The sequence below is a fragment of the Pteropus alecto genome, unplaced genomic scaffold, assembly GCF_000325575.1.
Source record: "Pteropus alecto unplaced genomic scaffold, ASM32557v1 scaffold17, whole genome shotgun sequence".
NCBI classification, from domain to species: Eukaryota; Metazoa; Chordata; class Mammalia; order Chiroptera; family Pteropodidae; genus Pteropus; species Pteropus alecto.
The window spans coordinates 538,895-551,032 of record NW_006440645.1 but is presented as its reverse complement, the minus strand read 5'-3'; the positions used below and the strand labels follow the sequence as shown (position 1 = coordinate 551,032).

The 12,138-nt window shown below is 47.5% G+C and overlaps 1 protein-coding gene across 1 annotated transcript in view; it reads right to left on the bottom strand.

The window, feature by feature from the left end:
- The window catches only part of ANK2 (ankyrin 2), a 281,207-nt gene that overhangs the window by 44,802 nt on the left and 224,267 nt on the right, over positions 1-12,138 (bottom strand). Inside the window, 2 exon segments of the mRNA XM_025050926.1 lie at positions 8,490-8,593; positions 9,279-9,381. Coding sequence (XP_024906694.1) covers positions 8,490-8,593; positions 9,279-9,381 — 207 coding nt within the window.

Here is a 12,138-nt window from a genome sequence, read left to right as displayed (position 1 = left end):
AAAAAAGATGCATAGGCCTCTCCCTAGATCACACCCATGTATGTGCCTCTTACTCCGTCATCGTACTCGGAATGCAGGGTGTTACCTGATCACATTCTAAAGAAACAGGAAAAGCACAAAATTAACTGTTTGGGATGGAGCGAATTTACTGGTTGAAATGTGCTTTTTCACTCCATAAGTGAAACCTTTCTGCCATCCCATTCACCATCACGTTGTGAAGTGGGACCCTGGGCTCAAGCTGAGAGGACATTGGTGCATCATGACTGTCTCTGAGTTATAAGAAACCGAATGTAGAAAATCGCAGCTAATAGTGCAGAATGACAACGGCTTCTCTACCCCCATCGCCCCTCTCCGTACCAAGCTGACTGTTTGTGAACAAGAGAGCCGCAGTCCAGGCGGCTCGGCCTGCTCCGCGCCGAGAGAAAGGGTTCGCCTTGACTTTGACCTGCTTCCTCTGCTGCTGCCTACTCGGCGTTCTCATCACTTTGCCAGTCACAATGCCCATTACGGTCTTGGAGGCACTTTGACAAAGGGCAAAAATCAAACCAAGCAATTTGACTGTTGTGCACACGTGCACAAAGGCACAGTGTATACCCCTACTCAAACAACATTACTGTCTTGCCCCATTTTCTTTGCATTTTGCAAGATTTTTATACAGAGACAGAAAGCAGAAAGCAATATCTAGGTGTATTCTGGATCCACGTGTAGCTGAACCGGCACGGAGTGGGCGGACTGTCCACATGTGGATAGTGCAGCGTGACGATGTCTAGAATGTTTGAAAGGCATGTAATCAAAGTCGGTTAAAGGGCAGGAACACAATGCATTTGTTATTTTGACACAGTGAAGAAAAAGTAGCTTAGCGCCCTCTTCACGGCTGAACGAGAGCTCAAGCATGCTGTTCAACAGAAATCCTGCTGCTCGGGACCAACAGGAACGGGAGGAGCCGGAGCACCTGTCTGGAGCACGTCATGCAGGCTGAGACCACGGGCGTCGCATGCACGAGCCAGCCTAGACCCGCCCACACACCCCGCTACGCTGCTGGCACAGGGCGACCGAGGAGGGGGGCCAGCTCAGTGCCGAGTGCGGTGCTCCTGGTCTCTCTCAAACACAATCAGAAAATGCTGGCTGCTTTTCTTCTTACTAGTCTTGTGCCTTTAAGCATAAATTCTTTAAAAATTGTTTCTGTATTTTTTTAAAAATGTACTATTGCTCAAGAGAATGGAAGAACTGGTGATACTTCTGGATGAATACAAAAACCTCTTTTCTATTTTATGATTTTATTGACTACATATTGTTATGAAAAGTAGAAAAAATCTACTTAAGTTTCAACCAGTGCTGTTCCAAACTGACTGCAATATTTCTGACTTGATCTACGTTTTTGTCATCTTTGGATTTACACCGCCACTGGTGAGCAGACAGGGACTCGGGACTCAGACTCGTAAGGAACCGTGATAACGCAGCTGGCTTAATGCCTCCGCTCCACAGAGCTGTCTGTGCCTCCTGAAGGCACGGAGGGGGCTGCCGCCCGCCACTGCGGTCCCCGGTCCCCTCCGTCTATCCTGGCGGTGGCTTATGGCCTGTAACGCACCCCTGTCCAGGAAGTGTGCGGAGAATCTTCCAGAGGTGCGCTCCCTGACCAGGGACTTAAGTAGCTACATTCCTGGCTGGAACAATGGTTAAGTGTGTGTTCAGTTACTTCCTCTGATCTCGTGTCACTGAAGACCCCTTTTGAAATCCGCTTTTGTTCTCACTCCATACCTCCAGGTTCCATGCTCTCTCTCCTAAGACCTGTGTTAACCTCCTCCTAGTGCCCGGTGCCCCGTCAGGAACGGAGGACACAGAAAGTAAAGACAAAGCTGCTGCTGCCATGATAAGGCCCAGATGTCACCTGAGGGTCTCGCTGACTCGGAGTCATTTACTTTCCTGGTGGCGGAGAGATGAATTATAACCACGTACAGGAGCCACATACCGCCATCATGGCAGCAACCCTGTTCTCCCTATTTCCCCCTGTGTTCAACCGGCCCCAGCACAATGTGGATGGAGATGCTCGATAAATAACTGTTGAGTAAGTGAACGAGCGAGAGAGGGAAAAGAGCGAGTTGTGAGGGAACGTACATGTCTATGTCTAACAGAGAGAAGAGGCTGCAGGAGCAGACAGTTTAATTACTGGGTGTAATTAAACAACCGACCCAGGCAGAACTCATTCAAATTACCACACTCAAGTAGTTGAGCTCAGAAAACAGCAAAAATTAGACTCAGATAATTGGAGAATGAACAATAAAAAAGCCGAATATGTAGAACTGTATACCAAAAGTCTTTTCTTCAAATAAGGGGGAGTGAGAGATCAATAATGACTCGGATTATATCTAGGTGCTGATGAAAAATCTTTTTGATAAAAGTGAATTATGCTCATCAGTTAATCTCAATAGTTTATAATAGAAAACTGGAAAAGCACTTGTACATTTTTATTAAAAAGGTCAGATTATCAAAAGGGGTCACTATTTGGATGGGTAGACTTAGCATACAGTTATTCTGTGATGTATAAAACAATTTCAAAAAGCAAAAAGCAGATTATACGAGACCATGTACTTTTTTTGTACCATAGGAAAAAGTGAAAGGTTCGTAGGTAAGAGCCATGAGGTGGATCAGCTCACGCACTGGAGTGGATTAAATAAATCCGATTTCCTCGTACTCTCAGGATGCTGGCGTCGCACCGGGTAACGCCGGCACGCAGCTGGAGACAGAGGCACCGGTACGAGCGTCAAGGCAGCACGTGGCTGAGGCTTGGCGGTGAAGCCGTGTGGGCAGAGCGTATGGAACCAAAGTGCTCGCCCCACACCAGACGATTTCACACATTTTGAATATCCTAAAAATTATAGTTGATGCGACGCCCGAAAATGAAATGGAGAAACTAACATTTGTTAAATACCTGTAGTGAACTGGGAAACTTGCTAGAGCGGTGTAATATGATGACGGAGTTTTTATTAGTTTATGAACTTTGCTACTTAAATAAGCTATAAAACACTATAACCACAGAGCGCACAGTTGTGCGGCAAGCCCCAGGCTCTTCCGGGGTCTCTCAGACCCCCCATTCCACCTGCCTCTCTGCGACTGTTGCTGTGTCTCTGGGCAAGTCATTAACGCCCTTAGGCTTCAGTTTTCTCAATCATAAAATGAGACTTCAACTAAACTCTGGAGCGGCTTCCGGCCTTAAAATTCTGCCTACTGTTTACTGTTAACTAGGTAAGGAAGCCTACTGAAGTGTTCCATTTCAGATGCTCTGACGAACTCGTACTTAGAAGATAAACTGCCACTGCTCCAAGGACTGTGTATCACTCTGAGCTGTGGTTAACACCGCCAGGAAGCCGTTTTGCAGAAAATGCACCGCACGTGAACACGCTGCACTGCACACTAGCTTAGGACTGTACAAATAATACCACGTAACATACTGGGCTTCAAGTGCATATCTTACCCTCCAGATGAAATTCAGCAATCATGCGACTTAGAAATTCTTACTGAAATTTTCTAAATTGTGAGTTAGTGTTATCACAATTTAAAAAGAATAAAAGCAAAAGCAACCCACCATTATTATGCAGATGCCGTGCCTACAGATAGGCAGTCTGATTAGCTACGTAGGTACATGCTTTAGAGGTGGCGGCAGAAAACAAGGATTCTGGTCTTTTGAGGAATACACCCTCCCCCCCAAAGTTACCGATTCTTAGGGTTACTTTCAGTTCATCCAGGACGATGGGGTAGGGCGGGGAGGAGACTGCAGCATTCAGAGTTAGTCATCGGGTGACAATAGGGAAAAAAAGCTAGCAGGGTGCTTCAGTGGTCCACGCGCACAGCAGGACCCCAGTTAGAGCTGACTGGGTGAGAACGAGAAACAGAGCGCCCTCTCTCTATCCTCCCCTTCGCCCTCTGCAAATCCCCACGTTCCATGGCCGGAAACACTGAGAATGGCTCTGAAAAAATGGCTCCAATTCGTTAAAGTCACCAAGCCATTATTTATCATTTGCCATGTTCACATATAGAAATGTATTTAGTGTGTGTTTCAAAAAAGTGAAAGGCTGGATACAAAATTTTCAAAATTCGAAAAATAAAATGTTCTTATTTGTGGACAATCTGCAGTATCACGGTGAAAGACGGTGTAACGAAAGTATTAAATCAGAAGTGTGACAAGAACCTTCAAAAATAACTATTGAAATAACATAACATAATGGATGTTTTTACAGCACTGACCAGAATTATTCTATAGCACGATTTCCAAAATATCAGAAAGGTTGCATTTAAAGCACTAGCAAGGAAATGCACTAATGAACTTTCAGCCTTTGGTTCACCTAGAATATAGTTTAAAAAAACAACCTTGCTAAGTGATGCTCGAAATGAGAACCTTTCATATAACTTTTAAAAAGGTCTACCGATCTGTATAATTGCTGAGAATAACTTCTCAGCTCTGTGCTGAGAGCACTTCCTCTCACAAAGGAAGCAGAGAGCCGGAGACCCGGGACCAAGACAGGCTTTGAGAGAAGGCCTGTGTGAATTCTGACACAATCCCGCCTGATTTCTGGTGAAATAAAAAGCGCCCACTTTCTCTTCACCACAGAGACAGCGGATTTCAGCAGTGGCCGTGCAGGGAACACTGCGGCCCTCTCTCTGGCCAGGCACGCTCACACTGAAGCACCCTGAGCAGGGCGTGTGCGGCAGGGACGGAGACGGGAGAGGAAGGGGCACATGGTCAGAGAAGGGCTGATGCACAAGTTCACCTGCTGCCGTCACGGTCGAGACATGGAGAGGTGCGGCTGCAACAGAACAGAGACTTTAGCGGAGAGAAGGCATGAGTGACGCGAAATACCAAGGAGGGCGTCAGAGGGGACTTTCAACTGAAATACACTGTTTAGACGTCAGCACAGCACTCACTGAAAAAGCTGCCAACACACATCAGATACAGCTCTATGCGAATTCCGAGAGAGGGGCAAGGCGTGGGCTTCAGGGGTGCTCCCGTTCAGGGCCCTGGGGACGTCCTAAAACTGGGCACCGACCTCCGGCCTTACAGAGCCGGCCGTGTGGGCACTGACAAGGTCTAAGTGTGCAAGAAACTACAAAACATCAGAGGCCACGATAATGAAAGTTAACAGTCTTTGATCTGAAGGATAAAGTTCTGTCTCCAAAGCTTTTCATTCACATTTTGAGTACTTTTAAAGTAACGGTAATGCCCTTTGGGGCTACTACAGAGGAAATGCGGATGGAAAAGACACAATATGAAGAACGGCTTCCACAACAAACGGTAGCATAAAACATAAGGCAGGGCAGGTGACATGAATTATCCACTAGCAGGTAACAAAAGCTATGCGAACAAAGTCTTCGTGCCTTTGAAGACTTCCGTTCCCTGCTTTGGGGCTGCCGTCCTCGCTGGCCCTCTGGGCGAACCCCGCTCTGCCCTCCACTCTGCATCTCCGAGTCTGCTCCTCCTCAGCCTCCCACCCCCGTTCTCGTATGGTTCAGTTGTGTGATACACGAAAGGATACGTGCTTACTGAACCAGAAACCCAACCTGACAAAACCGTTGTTTTGCTACTTATAAAATAATTTTTATTTTTATCCAAAAGAATTTACTTCGTGTACCTTTAAAAAAAACTAGGGTGTTTGAGATACGTAAACAACCCAATTAACTGCTATAGGCAGTTAGATAAACGTTAATGCTGTCAAATGGGAAACAAGCTGGACTTTCTTGAATTCCAAATTCCAACTTCCTGTTTAAGCTGATATCTTCAGGTTTTTAATAGACTTTATTTTTTAGAGTCGTTTCAGGGTCACACCAAAATTGTCTTCAACATGTTTTTGTGAAAAAGAAGGCCTTTAAAAAAATCTCTTTTTTATGGACTTCTAGTCGCTTTAATATCTTATAGCGTAACGTGATAAACTGGCATTTAATTGTTGTCTCGTGACCGTCATTGAAAAAAAATTTTAATTAAGGACCTTTGGAAAAATATTTAAAATGAATCACAAAACTAGTTATCACTAGGAACTGCCTCACACCTGCGCATTCGTTACATACTGAGACAGAACTATCAGACTGAAGTTCTCACCCAAGGCTCATGGGTGTGGCCATGGCTGGGACGCCGGAAGTAACTGCTGGTTAGACCGTGAATCGGTAATGCAACCCCTTAGAGAACAGCAGCAGAAACATTACTGTCAGCTCTTCTTTCGTCAGACATTGGCTATATCTATTGGGCAGTCAGATTTTGTCACCCCTGATACCTTATCTCTGGTAGTCAGGGCCATCGGCCACCGGGAGCTAGTGCAGAGGCAAAAGAAAATCACTAATACTGGTTACTGGTAGAAGCTGCGTCTTCTATTAATCTCAAATCCCTTTATGGAATCTAATAGCACATTATATACAAAACTGTGGCATGTGCATTGAAAAGCTAACTTTATTACCCGCCCCCAAATCAAAAATCATTTTTTCTAACATTTTGAGCGAATTCTGATGTGGCTTAAGAATTTACCCAAATAAAAGGAACTCGATTCCTTGTAAAATATATAAAAATGACTACTTGGGAACCTGGTATATGATGAATAATAGTGCAAGAAATCAGTGTTGCAGGATATGACATCGTGAATGCTATTCACGTGCAGGGACAGCAGGAAGCTTCCAGACACGACAGTCGGAGTCCCTGCGTGTTCGGCGGGGACAGTCTGTCCTGTCGGAGTCATCTGTTGCATTACGCTTGTCCGGACACTGCAGCAGAGACGTCACCAGAAGATGGGTCCCCTGACAAATGCCACGGCAGGGCGAAAGCTGCGCTGGCGGCTGCAGCAGGCGGCACCGCTGCCGAGGACGTGGATGCGTTTTGCTTACTGACTTAGAACTGGTGACAGATTAGGAAGGTGTGAGGGGACTGTGTAAACAATGAGGACGTAATCTCCTGAGCGCTTATTCTTTCCAGGCAAAAGGCTAATAATTCACACAGTCCCCCTAAAGATCCCCCAGGGGCTCCGCAATGTGACCTTCATCTTCTGGATAAGGAAACAGAACCTCTGGCCCCTCGTCACATGCACTGTCAGCGCCAGGATCCAGATCTGATCGGTCCGCCTGCAAAGATAACACCCCCGCCCCCCGCCCCGTTCTCTCTCTCCCACAGACTGTCCTCAGGTGACATAGACGCGTTTCTTACAGATAGGGCTTGTCCTATTTACTTTCCTAAGTGCCTGGCACAAGGGTTGTGCTTTGTAGAATGCGACAATGTGTGAGGAATGAATACCTGAGTGAATGCAAGGGAGGAAAAGCATCTCAGAGAGCTTTTAAACTGAGGCCTTTAAACTGAGCCCCCTGACGATGGGACCCTGTCTGGCCCAGCTGCCCCTCCTGACAGCTCACGGAAAGCACGTGCTCGGGCCGCTGGAAATCGCCAGCGCCACGGCTGACAACAGAGCTGCTGCTGTACCCGGGCTGGGCCGGGTGTCAGTACAGTTTAAGCCCAGGTGATTCTAACGTAGAGCCAGTGATCACACGCAATCCATAGGAAAATTGGTTTAACGGAGATCAACATTTTTAAGATTATTGTCTTAATAAGTGGTTAATCTTTAACCATTGGTTATTCAAAACTTTGACTCTTTGATCAATTCATCTATTAACAGTTAACCACGTTTCACGTTTTGCCTAAGTAATCTTTTACTCGGGAGGCCGGATAATGACGTCACATACTTTATGACGGTCTTTGGACTGGATCTGTCAGTCCAACCTCCTTCCTTCTCATCAGTGCTCAGAAATTTAGCAGCAGAAAGCAGTGTTATGCTTTTTGAATGATTTACGGCTCTCTCAGTTTATACTTAAAATTTGGATGAGGTTTAATTTGCTTTTTATCCCCTTGAGCAAGTCTCACGTTAGGAACTAGTTTCCATCTGTTAGTGAGTGGACATGAAAGGCAGCATTTGAGTGGTGGCACACGCGTGGCCCGCTGACTCTGAGAAGACGACTGAGAACCTGGCTGCCCTCGAGCTGCCCTTTCCGTGGATCTGCGCTCACACAGCACGGGAACGCCTGCGTGGATCCGCGTGCCGCACACTTCCGCAGACGTCACTCTAAATGCACTGATGTGCGAGGGAAGGCATTTACTAGTCAGTTAGTCTTAGTGAACGGGACTTTCTGGAAAGCGAATGATTTTGCCTTCCTTTTAAAACACATTAAAGACAAAATGTGAACAGTCAGGAGGCCACCGGTATGTGCTAGTTCGTTAGCAAGCTCTTCGATGCGATTCTATTAGCTATTTTAAAACCATAGTCGGCTTTTTCATGCTGAATTCAATCCTTTTTGCTGGTTTGTCTGTACAAACAGAGTCCAGGGTGGATAAAGTGATGTTATTTACAAGTTTAAACCAAGGGCACTTCCCCTGTAAGCTAGCCACCACCTCAGCCACTGGACAAAGCTGTTATTTTCACACCTGTCTCTGCGCCCTTGACCCAGACACACGATACTGCCTTACTCACCCTGAATGGATGGGGCTGGAAGAAAGGGCCACGTTGTCCAAGTTCTCGGGGCCCCAGCTGAGGCGGTACGAGTTCCTTTCTGCCTCCTTGGCGAGAGCTGACACCTAAATACAAAGAACAGAGGATGCAGTAAAAATGCTTTCCTTGACTTCAATTAAAATACAGCCAGCTTTAAAAAATGGCGTCACAGCAAGGTGGTGTTACCTGAAAAGCTTTCATTTAAAACCATAAGACCGAGGCACTTAAAATGTACCTTTTGTAATACATTTCCATTTAAATTTTATCATTGATAAAAGCCCTCAATTGCGAGACTGTTTCTGAAGAAAGCAGGTGTCCTGCGGCCCTGCGCCCGGCCAGGCAGCGCCGGTGAAGTCGGCGTGCCACAGCGCTCCGAGGGCTCTGCGTCTCCTGCGGTGGACAGCGATGCTGAGGACCGAGAGGTGCGATTCCACCCGTGCCTGTTGCCTTGTGTCTTAAGTGCACACTACTCACGCTTTTTCCTTTAATACAGATTTTATAAGGGAATTGATTTTTATATATAATCTCCTTGGAAGAATGAAGAAGAGCCGAGGAAACAAGCAGCATATTATTCTAGAAAAATTCTGCTCATTGAAAAATCTAGTGAATGTTTTTCACGATTTAGAAAAACCCTTTGACCTCCTACCCTACCTCTCAACTGAGCTAAGATGATTCTCAGATTAAAATCCTTCTCAGGTTTTTAATTTCCAGCATCAGGTCATGTTCAAAAGCTCACGGGAAACTAGGAAGGTGAAGGCAAAAGTCACGTACCTGGTGACTGGGGATGAGGACCGTGTCGTCGATCATGGCGCTGTCCCTCAGGTAGGAGGCATGGCTCAGGGTGTGAGACCTGTCGGAACTGAAGGACCGAAGGCTGGTGGGGTGGCGGGCGGCCGTGGTCAGACACCGACACCGGGGCAGGGTCGGGAGGCGGCGGGTGCGCGGGCGGGAGAGGAGAAAGCGCGCTGTTAGCGCCGTGCAGCTTCTGGGGCGGACGCAGGACTCCGGCCGCCTGCCCCCATCCAGCCACCACCCTGGCCCCTTGGATGGTCCCTCCCGCTCCACGGCAGGGCCCCTGGGAGCCCACAATCAGAATCTGATACTCCTCATCTGATTCACTTTCCTCCCAGAAAGGTCTGAAGCCAGCAACTGTCGCTCGCTGACTGCCAGTACGAGAACTTCCCATGGGAGTAGCTCTGGGAGAGGCTGCTTAGGTCTGTGCTGGACGTTAACCTCTCTGCAACTAAGAAAGCTGTCGGGGGAGGGGGCAGCCGGCCCTCAGGGACCAACTGAGGGACAGGCTTCGTTTCGCTCATGTTCCCTCCTCTCCATGCCGCCCTCCTCCCTGGCGGTGGCTGGCGGAGTGTCAGGGACTCCCGTGGAAGGAGCAGAGGGCTGGGACGCACCCACATGCACGCTGCCCGCAGAAGCAGATCCTCGCTTGTCCTGTGTCTCCAGCGAGACTGTGTCGCAGGAGAGCCCTGCTCCCTTTGCGTGTCCTGCAAAGCATCAGCTGCTAGTCGCTGTGGCAATGTGACACGGCACACGAGAAACCATCTCAAAGCACCGACCAGCGCACAGACACATCTACCAGCACAGAATGAACTGCCAGGGACACTCACTCAAAATGAGGTTTGGCTTCAAAATGGGATTTAGACCTTGATAAGCATTTTTGTGAAATCTGAATCTCAAAGTTCTAAATCATATACTCAAATATGATGGGTAAAACTTGGCATTCTCAGATGCAAATTTATTCCTTCCTAATCAATCTGTACACTCAAATGACAAATTGATAGCTTAAATAAGCTATATGTTATGCATGCTGGTCAAAGAATTAAAAGATGTATATTCAAAATATTACCCCAAAGCCCATAGGGAAAATAAAGACACATGCAAGCTCTCACAATATTCACAGAAGCAAAGTCTCATTCACTGCCAGCTCAGAGGCACTGGCCAGCCAAGACTGCAGAATTACGGACCGAGCGTCAGGTAGCACGAGATTGGTAGAAACTGCTTTCATTCTGCAAATATACTAATTTTGTAAAGCACACGGTGCCATCTTTTCAAGCTGTCAATGTCTCCAAGCTCAATTACCTCTGAGAGAACTGTCACTGGGTAGACAATCTGTGGTTGGTTGGGGCCTTCTCCCTCCTAGTCTGCTGTGTTTTATGCCTCCAAGTAGACCCTGACTTAAAGGGACAGCGACACGAATCGAAGGATTCATGTGTTTACACCAGCATGTATCTGTGTGTTTATGACAAAATGAAATGCAAACATAATTTGGGAATTCACGCTACACGGCCCCGTGGAGGAGTCTGGGGGCCCTCACCCAGCCAAGGCGGAAGCAGCCTGAGGCCTGGGGAGACCTCCCATGGGGGCGTCAGTCCTGGCAGCCAGCGACAGCTCACACTGCGGCCGGTTTTCCGAGTGTGCAGCTGGATTTTAATGGCGCCCTTCATAGAAGGGCCGCGGGCTACTGTAACTTTGGCCTGACCTCGAATCTGAGGATGGGAAAAGGATAAATTATTGGGGAAAGGTGTCTTTAATCTCAGCAAATTTTGTCTCAAGTAGTGAACTAAGCAATTTTTCCTGCCTTAAACCGCAGGAATCACTAAGACTCACTTTATGTGTTTTGTAGCCGGCAGCACTAAAGCAACAGTCTTGAATTCCACTCGCCTTTACTTCATTGTGAACCTGGCCAAGGGAGAGGAGACAGCGGAGGGCCAGCCAAGGGCCGACCTCTTGAAATGCCAGGGCTGTCTGCACGCTCGGCTACCTCCCCCAGCAAGTCCCACCGGGCTCCAATTTACAGGTAATCACATAGTTGCTGTCCATGGCTTTAGAATTCAAAGATCCAGATGTGGCTTCACATAAAGGTGCCAGGTTTACGTAAATGAACGGTACCAAAGGGGCAAGGGGCAGCGGGGCACAGGGCAGAGCTGCCTGCTCCTAACAGCACATGGAGACGCTGACAATGGTAGAAGTGACCCGAATGCAGCGCGGGAACAGCAGAAACACAGGCTCGAAGGGGAAACGGGGGTTTCGCTTGGATGGGAACAAACCAAACGGGACATAAAGGCGTTTCAGCTAAGAGCTAGTGACGTGGCTGCCGCCGCAGTGAACGTCTGGACTTGCAAAGGAGGTGTCCAGGTGTCAAGCGCCACGCCCAGGGACACGCCGTAACTGGGTGGGTGTCCGCCCTTTTACGGATGGGTGTTAAAAGGCCCATGTGGCTGAGAATGTAAAGCCGCATTCCGCAATGGACGTGTCAGTAATAAAGTGAATTTCTGATACCCGTCTACCTGACTTCTGGGTCTATCTCCCAGCTGGTTTTGAACCATCAGGGGCAGAGGGATGCTGGTGTTTTGTTTTTGTTTTTTTTTTTAATCTTTCTTCAAGGCCCACAAGAAAGAAATACAGAAAAAGAAGAAAGAAAAGAGACAAGGTGACTTACAATCGCAAAGAGGAGATTACGGTAGAGAAATATGTTAGGGTGTGTAGACAGAGAGAGACGAGTAAGTTGGAGCCATATGTCTAAATACCTCCAGGGTTTCGCTCCAGCTCTGTGCCCCCCGCCTCCTACAATGCTACTTAGCTACAATGTCTACGGCTTCTCAAGTGTAAATCCGTA